Here is a 14,632-nt window from a genome sequence, read left to right as displayed (position 1 = left end):
TCTTCATATGACAGTAATTTCTACTCTGTTGACATTTTATTAGTTTTTCAATGGCATCCTTTAAAGTGTGATATCCCAGATATAACCATAACACTGTTGATGTGATCTGACCAATGAAGGTGTGTTACTGGGCTCAATGTCACCTTGAATCTGAACATTGAATTTTATTAAGGTAGCTTAAAACTAACCTACCTCTTTTTATTATACTTTCTCATGACATTCGGTTCAAGGAAAAATAATTAATGGGTGTTTACTATGTTAGCCACTGTTCATCTTCAGTAATAGGAAAGTAAAAATAAGTTAGACTTGCTTCCCAAGAGAGTAAAAAATGTATTCAAATAATTACAAAACAAAGGGATATATGCTATACTAAAAAGAGGTATAAGGAAAGATTAATCTTGTTGCAAGTAAGTCACAACAGAGGTAACACAGAGGGTTCTACTCAAAATAAATGGCCCAGTGGACAGGGAAGGGAAGGAAGGAACACTGTGATAGAGGGTCGGGGGAAGGCAGATACAAATATTAGGGAAAGTGTTCATCCATTCAAATACTTATTGAGCGCTTACTATGCGTTAGCAAACTGTTCTAGATATTTATGATAAATCTGTGAACAGGCCGGGCGCGGTGGCTCAAGCCTGTAATCCCAGCACTTTGGGAGGCCGAGGCGGGCGGATCACGAGGTCAAGAGATCGAGACCATCCTGGATAACACGGTGAAACCCCGTCTCTACTAAAAATACAAAAAATTAGCCGGGCGCTGTGGCGGGTGCCTGTAGTACCAGCTGCTCGGGAGGCTGAGGCAGGAGAATGGCGTGAACCCGGGAGGCGGAGCTTGCAGTGAGCCGAGATCGTGTAACTGCACTCCAGCCTGGGCGACAGAGCGAGACTCCGTCTCAAAAAAAAAATCTGTGAAGAAAAGGGACAAAGAAGATGGTCAGGGTAGGTTTCATCTGAGCAAAGACTGAAGGAGATGGGAGACTTATTCATGTGAATCCCTGAGCGACGTGCATCCCAGGCAGAGGAAAGAGCCAGTGCAAAGATCCGAAGGCTAAAGCCTACCGAGTGTGTTTGAGGAACAGGAAGGTAAGCAGTGTGGTTGGAGCAGAGTAAGCAAACAGGTAGAATCGGATGAGATAAGGTTAGAGAAGTAACTACAAGGAGTTACTGGATATTTAAAAATAAATGTTTGTGTGCAGAATGGAGTGGAGGAGAGAGCATCAGGAGATGAGGCTAGAGAGAAAGAAAGGCTGAGAATTTGACTATTTTCAACTTAGACTCCCTCTAGTGTCAAACTGCTATGGAAGTATGCTTCATGGAAGCACAGTCATATTGCTTCGCCTGCAGGAAAAACTCACTTCATCTTTATTTCTTCTTCAGAGCTTTGGACCACAGGATGATACCTGTTTTTCTTTTGAATTAAAAAAAAAAAACCAAAAAACCTTCCTATAAATTAGCCTGTTTTCCTAGCATTACCTTTCTTTACTGTTATGAATCCTTTCTGAACTTTCTATCACTCCTCACAATACAGCTTATTCTTCCTTAGCAATTCTACTTACTGCTTCCACAATCCTCTGGGTGATAAAACTATGTCCGGGACAAAGAAATCCATCTACCATGTTTCTAAATGGTTCAAACCTCTTATGACAAATATATCATAAATCTATTTTAGTTTTGCTGTATTTATTTAGCAAGAAACATTCCGTTGGACTAGTTGTATATTTCCACAGTGACATCATTTCTCTCTAACTTCTTTTATCCTCTCCCAGTTGTTTTCCACTATGCTTCCTTTAAGTTAACTGATTTCCATGTAGGCATACCAGTATTTCACACAATGGTGCTCTCTCTTTCCTTCTACTAGGTTTATTCCTCTTAAAGAGCATTTACCAGTTCACTTCTAGTTGCAGATCTCAACTTGGAAATATAAAACCTCTTAGATTTTATTAACTAAATAGTGTTAAGATTTCTAATAGTAATGATGATTAAATCATATTAACAACAAAAATAACAACTTTCAACATTTTTTGAGTACTTAGTATGTACTAGACACTGGTTAACCACTTTACATGTATTATATCAATCCTTATCACAACTTTATGTGATAGATTAAATTATTTTCACCCTCATTTTATAGAGGAGGAAAAGTATCTTGCCCAAGGTCACACTGTTAGTAAGTGGTGGAGTGGGAAGTTAAACTCTAATATATTTGACACCTGACTCTAAGTTTTTTTTTTTTTTTTTGTTTTAGACAAAGTCTCACTCTTGTTGCCCAGGCTGGAGTGCAATGGCACAATCTTAGCTCACCCCAACCTCTGCCTCCTGGGTTCAAGCGATTCTCCTGCCTCAGCCTCTCAAGTAGCTGGGATTACCACCATGTCCGGCTAATTTTGTATTTTTTAGCACAGACGGGGTTTCTCCATGTTGGTCAGGCTTAGGTGATTCACCTGCCTCAGCCTCCCAAAGTGCTGGGATTACAGGAATGAGCCAACACGCTCGGCCTCAAGCTCTTAATTAAGCTTTATGTTCCCCATATTCTATATATACTGGTATAAATACCAGGACATTAGTATAACCCCTGAACTATCATCCACTTCTCTGGTGTTTTCTTGAGAATTCTTACAAATTTTCTCAAGAAATTCTTTTGAGGATTACCTTCTTCCCTATGTTGTTTCCCTCTATATTTCATCCTCTACTGCAATTATTTTTGCATGCTTGCATATCCTTTATACTTAGCATAAAAATCAGGTTGGTGGCTTACTGACACAACACATTCTTCCAAGATATACTGTACTCTATTTCTTATCAGAAGGACATATCTGACCATTTTATGTCCCAGTCCCAAAAAAAGAAACCACATCTAATATCATCTACATAGTAAATATTTGCTGTCCATATTTTTCTTTCTTTTTAAAAGACAGGGTCTTACTCTGTCACCCAGGCTAGAGTGCAGTGGTGATCATAGTTCACTGTAACCTCGAAGTCTTGGGCTTAAGTAATCTTCCTGCTTCAGTCGCCCAAGTAGCTAGGACCACAGGTGCACACCACCATGCCCAGCTAAGTTTTTTTTTTTTTTTGGTAGAGATGAGATCTCACAGTGTTGCCCAGACTGGTTTCAAATTTCAGGTCTCAAGCGATCCTCCCGCCTTGGCCTCCCAAAATGTTGGGATTACAGGTGTGAGGCACCATGCTGGGCTTTCATATCTTTCTTTTTCTTCTCAAAAGTAGCATAAGGGGCAGAAAAAAATCAGTGGTATGGGATATATTATCAGGTGCTCAGTTATGGGTCTATACCAGTCATCAGGGAGTCACTAACTACCAGAAAGCATCTCCTTTTAGAGATTCTTCCCATTTACTATGTTTTCCTTAACTTTCTTCATATCTAACTTTACCTTTCTGAGGTAAAGGCTCATGGATGTTTTTATACCTACAATGTTTGATTTCTTTTTTTTTTTTGAGACAGGGTCTCGTTCTGTTGCCCAGGCTGGAGCATAGTGGCATGGTCTCGGCTCACTGCAAACTCTACCTCCCCGGCTCAAGCAATCCTCCCACCTCAGCCTTCCAAGTAGCTGAGACCACAGGTACATGCACCAGCAATTTTTTTTGTTTCTTTTTTCATAGAGACATGGGTTTTGCCATGTTGACCATGCTGGTCTTAAACTCCTGAACTAAAGCAATCCTCCCACCTTGGCCTCCCAAAGTGCTGGGATTACAGGTGTGGGCCACTGTGCCTGACCTGTTCTACTTTCTTCTTTAGAGTGTCACATTTACCCACTCGACTACCCAAAAGTACTTGTTTTCACTATGCTCTATTCTTGAATTTTTATTTCATTTCCTTCTTTCAGAGTTGATCCCCCTGCTCATTATAATTTACTGTTTCTAATCCTGTTCTATCTTTTAACTGCTTGGATGTGTTACTTTATCTCACTCAGCTTTAGTGTGGATTGAAGAAAATAAAAATCCAACAGAAGCCACTGAGCCAGAACTATGGCCAGTATTTCTGAACATATAAAAACCCAAATACTGGCTCACATTCATGTCCATTCAGTCCAATAATGAGAGTTAAGATATAGTCAATTTGCATCTGTCAATCTCAAAAGTTAGGGTAATCTATATTTCCTTAGCGATCTAGTAGAGATCTTCTCTAGCCTTTCCAGAAAATGTAAGATATACTTTACTAGAGTAGTGGTGTTCTTTAAAGAAATATGTTGTGATCTTTGAATGGAAAAAAAAAAGTATCACATGACTATGTTATCACTGGGGATTGATTTTTCTGAAAAATTTAAACTTGTATTAGTGTACTTCTGAATACAAATTCGTCACTATTTGATAACTGAACAAACTTTTCTTTTTTAACCCTAACCCTAAGATAGGGTCTCACTCTGTCATCCAGGTTAGAGTGCAGTGGCACCATCATAGCTCACTGCAGCCTTGATGCCTGGGCTGAGGCAATCCTTCTGCCTCTGCCTCCCGAGTAGCTGGGAGTACATATGCACAGCACCATACCTGGTCAATTTTTCTAATTTTCTGTAGAGACGGTCTCACTATGTTGTCCCAGGCTGGTACAAACATAATTACAAAAAAATATATATATACATACATAACATAGAAAGTGGTTATAAAAATTTTCATATAGAAATTTAACATTTCTCTTTCTGCTAAAAATAATTAAATATGCACCATAAAAAAAGAAGTGTTCAAAACATGCTTTTAGGCTGGGCATGGTGGCTCATTCCTATAATCCTAGCACTTTGGGAGGCTGAGGCAGGTGGCTCGCTTGGGGCCAGGAGTTTGAGATCAACTTGAGCAACATGGCACAACCCTGTCTCTACAAAAATACAAAAAATTAGCTGGTGGCATGTGCCTACAGTCCTAGCTACTCGGGAGGCTGAGGTGGGAAGATTACCTGAACCCAGGAGGTCAAGGCTGCAGTGAGCTGTGATCGTGCCACTGCACTCCAGTCTGAATTACGGAGTGAGACCCCATCTCATAAACAAAAATTTTAAAAGACAACAAACATGCATTTATTTCCTACTATTTCGAGGGAAAAGTAAAAATAAAAGTGAACACTAAACAGCTATTAAAAGAACTGAAACTACCAGAGGAGATAACAGCCACATGACTCCTGAAAGGTTCATGATTTATTATTTTGCATGGTAAAGACTTTACCGAAATACTAAGTTTTAGAGTTATCTTTCACACACACACACACACACAGACACACACACACACAAACACACACCTCTAAAAAGCTTTGCCAACTCAAGTAATTTGCACTAAATCAAGGAGCACAATAAAAAAATGAAACATGTGACTAATACATAAGCCCAGATGGGGTTTTCCTGTAAGTTGGGGAGCAAGTTATCAATTCAAAGAGCCTTTCTACAATGTACAGATTATCCTTACTGGACTTCAATCCAGTGAGAGCTCTACCAGAATACTAGAAAATTAGCTAGGAAACATGGCTTTTAGAAAAAACAAAACTACTGAAGTTTTCATCGAGTCAAAAAGAAAAATATCCACAAGATAGAACTTACCACAATAGACAATAGTAAAAGTGGGGAGTAGGGTCAGCAACCAGGGACAAGAGAGAAGAGAAAACAGAAAGCATTTTAATTACAGAAATTTCAAAACAAATAAGCAGCAAATGGTAGAAAACACATTTTTTAAATGCAGGCATCCATTTAAGTTTTACAAAGGAAAAGCAAAAAACAAACGTGCAACAAATTTAGCAGCTACAAAGCTAAAGGTCCAGTAAAAGGTAGTGACAAGTATATAAACAAGAAAATAAAGTCTGTGAGACTTTTACCATGCAATACACATGATGACAGAATGATATTAATGTCATAACCAGTGAAAATTATACCTTTCAGGGGTCGATTTAGCATCACAGAAACTAGTAATAAACTGCTCAGAGGTTTCAATATATTATTTTATGCCTAATTTTCAACTAATTCTATTTCATGTTAGGAAATTTATAATGAGTTTTATCATTCATAGATAACCATGGCAAGTCTCTATGTATGTCTTAACTGAGCCATAGGAATGAGGATTATATTTTGAGTATTAATACAGTCATATACATTTTATCTAGAGAATTAAGGTAGATTTATAAAAGTACTGGCTTCATCTAAAGAAAAACAAGACTTGGGTACTATTTCAGAAATGGAGGAAAACTCAGTATAACATTTATTCCCAAGGTTTTCTATTTGGGTCTTAAAACAAGGATTGCAATGCAAACCCAAAAAAAGAAGCCTAAGCTGTTCGATCAACATAAATCTGACAACAAGTGAGAGGCAAAGCACACAACTTTACAAATATACCTAGCTTTAAATAAACCTGACTTATTACTACCTTGCTTTACCTCATCAAAATAAATTAGGGCATATTTTATAGAATTATTTCCTTTGCAGAAACGTTTAAAATAATGGTAATCAATTCTTCCTGGCATTTTTTTCAGGTAAGATTGTATTTACATATAACTTTTTGTGAGTCTTAACTACTACATAAAAGGAAGCATGTGTAGTCTTATCAAACAATATATCAAATGCTGTCAGAACACGAGGTCAAATTAAATTATAAGTTCTCTTAATTTCTTTATCCCTTTCCTCAACAAAATTTAAATGACAAAAGTGAATTTCTTTCCTCAGTAGTGCTCATAGTCAAGGTGAAGTGACTCAAGATCAAATTAACACAGTATCTCATCAATTCTAAAATGTACTTTTTTTGCTCACATTTTAATGATTTTGTAGTTGGTATTCATCTTTCAACTAATAGGATATCCTGGTTTAATACACAGGGATTTTTTTTCCTTTCTTAAAGGCATATAAAATACTAGTATGTTTTGTAATTGATGCCATCTGAGATCAGATGAAATAGAGTATTTTTTATTTACACCTCTGAGCAATAACACATAAATCGACCTCTGTAAAATGAGGTGAAACAATATGGTTAAAAAAAGAAATCTGTGTATAAATGTTGATGAGAGAAATGCTTCAAAGGGTAAAAACTAAAGTGATGACAAAGTGGCTCATTTACCAAAGAATCTCATTAGTGTAACATATGGATTTCCATGCACTGCCTACGACCTCATAATAAGATATTTCTTAAAATAACTTACAATATTTTAACAAAATTTCTTTGGTTAATGAATTCAGTTGATAGCAGATAGCAACAGAATGCCCACAGCTAGCACATGTGGGCAAAGCATTGGCATAAGAAATCTGATAAAATCAATCTATTAGTGTCTTTAACTAACTAAAACATTACCTACCTCCCAGCCAGTACTCTGTATAATAAAAAGTAAAAAAGGGCAAGTCATAAAAAAACTGTTTAAAAGAACAAAAAAGGCCAAAGGCACCATATACCATAAATTCTTCTCCACAAATAGAAGACAGCAGGATATTTTAAACAGCATATTCATTTACTTAAGACCTGCAATAATTTCATAAATTGCTTGGGCAAAACCCAGTGGCTAAAATTTTGCCTTTTAAAAACTTTAAGTGAAAGTACAAATTTTAGGGGAAGAGAGCCAGCAGCTTGTTCCATTTACATGTTTAAGTGAGATCTCTAACTAAGGTGAGCTGCACTTCACTAAGTATTCAGGATAAATTAAAATACAAACTGCAACTCTGCTCAAATGCCAATGACATAAATGGCTAAAAGTTTCTCAGAAAGGACTAGCTCTAAATATTCCAGACCTAACATTTATAATGTGCAATTTACAGCTCTAGAAACTGGCTTCAGGTTCCTGTGATAGTATATGTATAACTGATTATTAAAAGACCTACCTGTTATGGTCATGAAACCTAATCAATATTTTTCAACTTTAACATTTTAATAGATGACAATAAAATCCTGACTTAACAGGATAGCAGCCCTATTTTTAGACTGTCAAAGGCTTTTCAGATTAATCAGTTCATTTAGAACAGCTTAATTCACTGCAAAAAAGAAGAGGTCAAGCTGATAGGTAACAAAGTAGGACTAATACTGAATACAAAAGTGGATAGTCATACTCTACCTCCTTTGACATTGGCAGCAGTAGGTAACAGTAGGGTAGCACGGGGAAGGGAACAGAAAAGTGGAGGAGGAGGAGACTCGATAGGATATTCTGCAGTATTTCAATGAAGCCAAGGATTTAGTTTCAAAGAAATCAACTGCTAGTAGTGTACTTCATTTTAAAATTAAGTTTAATTTGATTCTAACTTTAGTGATAATATGTAGATTCCATAATGAACTATAAAGATTAAGTAATGAAATACTATTAGAATTAAATATACATTAAGACAACCATTTTATTCATTATTTTCACAAAATATTATTTTTGTATTAGAAATATATCAAAGGATGATTGAATGTAAACATCTAGGAAAAATAAAGTTCAGTTGCAGTCATTAAAAATATTAGTAGTTTAATTATTAAAGTTTCACATCATTTAATTTAAAAAGCTGAAATATAAAAACTTTATTTTCACAGCAAAGGAATAGGTATCAATTTTAAAACGAGATTCACAACTATGATCCACCTTGTGAAACAAAAAATCACAATTTTTAAAAACTTGCTAATTAATAATTCAAAAATGAAAAAGAAAAGCTATGCAGAAAGTTTATGATGATCACCATTTACTTTAGGTGAATTCATTTTTATTGTTAATGAGCTTTGCTTTGGCCATGAACTATCATTTTGATCACTCATTTGTAGTCTGATTAAAATGGTCATTTCACGGGATCTAGTTTGACATCAATGCAAAACAACATTAATGCTTTCAGACAGTTTTTTCCCTTTATAGTGAAGCTAGAAATTGGAATCATTACCTGATGAACAATTTTGCTGAATGCTTCTTGAAGTTTACCATGAATTGTGGATAGTTTCTTTGCATCCCGATTAGCTTCATGAATAGGAATAAGTACTTTGTAAACCTCATTAACTGCTTCATACATGCCAGCCTATAAGAAAAAATTCTGTAAGATGTTGCTTTCTTTTACATCAATAAGAAAGTAAACTAATTATATGAATTCGCAATATTTCTATTAAGATAATACACTGAGGCCGGACGCAGTGGCTCACACCTGTAATCCCAGCACTTTGGGAGGCCGAGGCGGGTGGATCACGATGTCAGGAGATCGAGACCACCCTGACTAGCACGGTGAAACTCCGTCTCTACTAAAAATACAAAACATTGGCCGGGTGCAGTGGCGGGTGCCTGTAGTCCCAGCTAGTCAGGAGGCTGAGGTAGGAGAATGGCGTGAACATGGGAGGCGGAGTGTGCAGTGAGCTGAGACTGCGCCACTGCACTCCAGCTTGGGCGACAGAGAGAGACTCCATCTTGGGGAAAAAAAAAATAATAATACTACCACTGAAGTTTTTCCAATAGAAAATAAAAACAAATACTACTAATTTTTAGCTGTATTAAGGCTTAATAAAAGAATTTTCCAATGTATCTTCTCCTCTGGATAAATGGGTATGTATGCAGATATGTGTATCTGTGTATATTAATATATATACATACACATATGTGCATATTTATATTTCTATAATTTGAATTGGGCATTTTCCTTTTATCTGCCCAATAATTACTTCACTAAGGTTAATGTGTGTATGTATACTTATCTATGCTTATAATCTTTTGCAAAAACTAATTCTGAGCAGAAGAAAAAGAAATTTAATATTACACTGGTCACAGACACCCAATTCTCCTATAATGGCCTCCTGGGACATAAAAATCATTTACTTTTCTCAAATATTAAGCTGATGAAGGCAATCTCCTATTGTAAATCTCCTATGGAAAAATCACAAATCTTTAACAAAGCATAGAAAGTTCTGAGCCACCAGATTTCCTTCCACTGTGGGCTAGTTGGCCAGTCGTTGCTATGGTTATAATCACATAATCAGAGCGAGAGACAAAGATGTGTTTGTATTGGTCTTCTATCCCTTATCCTTTTTTTTTTTTTTTTTTTTTTTTTAAATAATGAGAGACAGGATTTTGTTCTGTTGTTTAGGTTGGAGTGCAGTGGTGTGATCATAGCTCACTACAGCCTTGAACTCCTGGTCTCAAGCAATCCTCCCATCCCAGCCTCCTAAGTAGCTAGGACTACAGGTGCTCACCACCATGCCCAGCTAATTTTTTCATTTTTTGTAGAGATGACGGTCTTGTTACACTGAGCGGGCTGGTGTCAAACTCCTGGCCTCAAGCAATCCTCCCACCTTGCACAGTAATCCTAGGATTACTATGCAACCTCCCAAAGCACTGGAATGACAGGTGTGAGGCACTGGGCTTGCCCCAGCCTTTATCTTTAATAATGGATTGGTGCTGCAGTAAGAGAAGAGAGAGATGTTTTCCAAAAGCCACTGAGTCCTCATCGCTTCACAGATCAGCAAACATATTTTCCCAAAGAAAAACACATGGTCCTTCAATTTCCCAGTATGCTTGTAGGAGTATATTTAAACAATAATGTAGTTGTACTAGTGAAATACGTTTAGCGTAACTAAAATGCCACAGTAATTATTTTAACTAAAATCAGATTAATTGAAAAAGAATAAAATTTACAATTATATACAAATGCAAAAGAATTTTAATAATATAGGTTACTGTCCCCCAATCTAAATGCCCTACTGTGAATTATTAAAAATCACACACATACAAACACACAGAGTTATGTTAATTAAAATATTCCACCAATAGCAAAAAAACCTTTCCCCCTGCTAGCTTAGACAAGTGTAGGGATGGAACTGGAATGGTCAAGGTCCTTAGATGCAAACATTTTAAAAGAGGATCGACACCTAATATTTTAACTCTGCAAAAACACTCTTAAGAGTCTCACAATTGCCAATAATGATGAAAATGATGGTAACAGTAAACACACTAGTACTTACTTGGAACCAGGTGCTGTGATGAGCACTTTAAATACATGAACTTACTTAATTCTAAAAACATTCCTATGAAGTAGGTACTATTACTAGATGTATTTAATAGATAAGAAAAGTGAGGCACCAACAGGTTAAATAATTTGTGCCTGAAGTAAGACAACTACTAAATGGCAGAGCCAGGATTTGAACTTTGGCAGTATACCTTCTAAATCTACCCTTTATCAATATATTGCAGGACAGGGATAAGGCCTGGTGAAGAATGAATCAATTCCCAACAGCAGTAGAAATGGGGAAAGAGGGCAGCATTGCATATTACCTCAAGCTTCTCTCTTACCCTAACATGAACCTCAGTGTGTTCTAAACCTTGGTGCTGGTACACTAAACATTTAGCAGAAAAGTCAGAGGAAGTAACTGACCCTATCAACATGGTTTAAGAAGGTAAGCATGAATTCAGCTAACTATCTTTTCTTTCTCCAATAAACATCCCATCTGGGTTTCATCTGACTGCTTTAATTCTTCGCATAAGGATGGAAGGGAACAAGATTGGGGTTATATAGCATGATAGCATAGTCAGGTAAAGCACTCAGGATGCAGTTCATAAAACTAAAGAGTAAGGTCCAGGCCTCCAGTAACTACCTAATGAGGATTACTATGCAACCAATGGAATGAGTGGTCATAACTTTCTTGGACACCAGGGCAATGCCCATCATACTGGAAAGAAGATTCTCCATTTCATCCAATAGACAAGATCTATTTATAGAGCCCTGTTAGTCTACCAACTAGGAACTTATATCACTCAGAGACTTTCTGTTTTGTTTTGCTATGTTTTTTAACTTAAAGGTTTTAGAAAATGTTTGGCAGTAACAGTTTTATGAACCAAAAAATATCTGCTACAAATCACATGCTGGTTCATAAACAAGCAACTGAAAAACACTGGTGGGGCCGGGCACAGTGGCTCATGCCTGTAATCCTAACACTTTGGGAGGCTGATGAGGGGAATATAACTTGAGGTCACGAGTTTGAGACTATCTTGGGCAACAAAGTGAAACCCCATCCCTACAAAAAATAAAACAATTAGCCGGGTGTGATGGTGTGCCCCTGTGCCCCTGTATTCCCAACTACTCAGGAGGCTGAGGTGGGAAGATCCCTTGAGCCCAGGAGTTTGAGGCTGCAGTGAGCCAAACCACTGGAACACTAGGGGAAGTGACAGATTATTAAGATGAAAAGGAGTAAGCCAATAATGAATCTAGAAAGAAAATCTTTTCCTAGATAGTTTTTAGGGGACTTGAAATAAATTTTTTTTTTTTTATGAGACAGGGTTTTACTCTGTTGTCCACGCTGGAGTGCAGCAGCATAATCATGGCTCACTGCAGCCTCAACCTCTTGGGCTCAAGCAATCCTCCCACCTCAGCCTCTTAAGTAGCTGGGACCACAGGCATGAGACACCATGCCTGGTGAATTTTTAATTTTTTGTAGAGACGGTATCTCACTATGTTCCCCATGCTGGTCTTGAACTCCTGGATTCAAGCAATCCTCCCGTCTTGGCCTCCCAAAGTGCTGGGATTACAGGCATGAGCCACCATACCGGTTCCAGAATAAATTATCTTTAAAGAAAAGTAGGATCATAAGCCAGAGAGAATAAATACATGTCATTGATAATTAGAGGTATGAAACTGTGGAAAAAGAATTAACAAGAGTCATCTACCATAGAGAAGGAAGCAGCTGCTTGTTCCAGTAATCCCACAAGTCCTGACTCAGTAAAGTATTTTCCAGAGCAGATACCTTCTTCATCTGGAGATACCACATCATCTGAGACCGCAGATTCTTCTAAAACATTAGATGAAATATTCTAGGGAAAAAATATATTGAAAAGGTTTTTGAAACAGAATTTTCTAGCATAAAAATGTATAAGAAGAAATAACTGAAGATGAACTGTAACTATCAGGTTAGGTTAAAAAAAGGAGAGTGATATAAAGGTAAAAGATAAATCTCTAAAAACTTTCTGTATTTTGAAGATGATAATAAAATGAAAACACCATTGCTAGATAACTTTTCTCTTAATAAAAAGTTGTATGAAAGAAAATTAAGAAAAATCATGGGCTAAAGGAAATTGTAATATAACATAAGACATCTAAGGAGACATCAACAGTCTTTCTTATTTATTTAGTTGATCTTTTCGAAACTCTCTGTCAAGGAAAAAGGGTACAAAAATGGTCTCCTGACTTATCTAATATACACAGAGTTAATGAAAAAAGTCAGGTAGAATAAAAGCCCTCTTATTCAACGAGATTGGAATCAGCCATTATTTCTAAAAAAGAAATGATACATACATATCTTATTTTATTTTAACCTAAACATTTACGGTAGATGTACACTCATTTATCAACTTTCGAAGTAGATTTAAGGCCTTTTCTTTGTGTGTATGGGTTTCCAGATCAGATTTCCACGGAATCTCTTTTGGGTAAATACCCATAAGGCAACATTCTTTTTAAAGATTTCAAGTTTTGGTTTCTCTTGAGTGAAAACTTATAAGATTATCAAATTATTCTAGAATTTTAGGAGCTTCCCCTCCCCCAATCTATTTGTCTGGCCCACAGTTAATTCAACAGCAATTGTTTTGGAGATTCACCTTTCCTGAGTCTTTGTAAAACATTCAACTTTGTTTTCAGAGAAACGGTAACTTTCTTTTTGCATTCTGATTTCATCAGAAGATATAACATTTAACTAAATTTTATAATATCTCAAACCTACCATTAACAGGTTTTGAAGAAAAGCAAAGCATAACTGACTCTTGGTAAGCAAAGAATTCAACTAGTGGGTCAGAACTATGTACCCTACTAGAGGGCAAACTCATCCGTGAGTCATGGTATTAGTCAAAAAAATACTAATATTTTATGTAGGGAATAGAGAATGTTAGTATATCTGCTATGTGAAGTAAAAGCCAATTGAGAATTTCTACTGAATTCTGATTCTCAGTAATACATTTCCATAGATGTTAAAGTATGTAACGGATTACAAGGCAGTAAAGACAAAGAGAATAAATAAGCATAGTGCTGACAATTCAGAGGTAAGAAACTGTGGAAAGAGAATCAATAAGAAGTACTCCTTAAAAATGTATTAATGACAATCACTGCGAAAAGTTAATTTACCTTGTGAAGCACTGGCTTAAGTCTTTAAGCCTTCCTTACAAACTAAAAAAATCTAAACACCAGTGAGAAAAAGCTAAAACCAAAAAAAGACATACCTTGATTTAATGTACATCTGGAAGATTCCTACCTGAAATGTTACACATCCCACAGGAAGATATTTCCGGTCCTCCAGCATGCTCAAATATTCAGCAACAAGTGCTGCTGAGTGGACTAGACACTGTGCAGCTTCAGCATGATTGCTTCGTTCTGAGTGCTTGCCAGCCATGTTCTGCAACCAGGTCAATCGCAGATCTGGAGAGGTCTGGTAACCCTTGGCAATTCTAATTAGAACAGAAATTCTTCTCCATTAGTATATGCTTCCCAAGCTGGGAGGGAGTTTAGATAGCTCGCTCAGAGTTTACCTAGAAAGGTTTTTGATACTGTGCACAACCTACTTAGTTTTAAAGCAGTATGAAAATGTTGCTATGCAGGCTTAGAGAAATAACTGTGGCCTATGGAATGGATAGTATCAGTTGTGGCGGGGGGCAGGAGGGGCAAAAAAGAAATATGCCATATTAAAATCTGACTTTTAAGGAAATAACCAGTTAAGGGAAAAAGTATGGAAATTTATGTGTTCATTACAGA

General features: G+C 36.7%; 1 protein-coding gene across 11 annotated transcripts in view; it reads right to left on the bottom strand.

The window, feature by feature from the left end:
• DOCK7 (dedicator of cytokinesis 7) overlaps positions 1-14,632 on the bottom strand; it is a 240,872-nt gene that overhangs the window by 24,796 nt on the left and 201,444 nt on the right. For 6 of the 11 annotated variants that reach the window (XM_054484551.2, XM_063654819.1, XM_063654813.1 and 3 more), the window contains 4 exons: positions 14,136-14,328; positions 12,565-12,708; positions 8,807-8,938; positions 7,267-7,281 (listed from right to left, as the gene is read on the bottom strand). In XM_054484551.2, coding sequence (XP_054340526.1) covers positions 7,267-7,281; positions 8,807-8,938; positions 12,565-12,708; positions 14,136-14,328 — 484 coding nt within the window. The remainder of the gene's footprint in view (positions 1-7,266; positions 7,282-8,806; positions 8,939-12,564; positions 12,709-14,135; positions 14,329-14,632) is intronic. The other 5 variants (XM_054484560.2, XM_063654806.1, XM_054484572.2 and 2 more) reach the window with 1 other exon arrangement.

Source organism: Pongo pygmaeus, chromosome 1 (genome assembly GCF_028885625.2).
Source record: "Pongo pygmaeus isolate AG05252 chromosome 1, NHGRI_mPonPyg2-v2.0_pri, whole genome shotgun sequence".
NCBI classification, from domain to species: Eukaryota; Metazoa; Chordata; class Mammalia; order Primates; family Hominidae; genus Pongo; species Pongo pygmaeus.
Note: the sequence above shows the minus strand (reverse complement) of the source record. Positions and strands in the feature narration are given on the sequence as shown.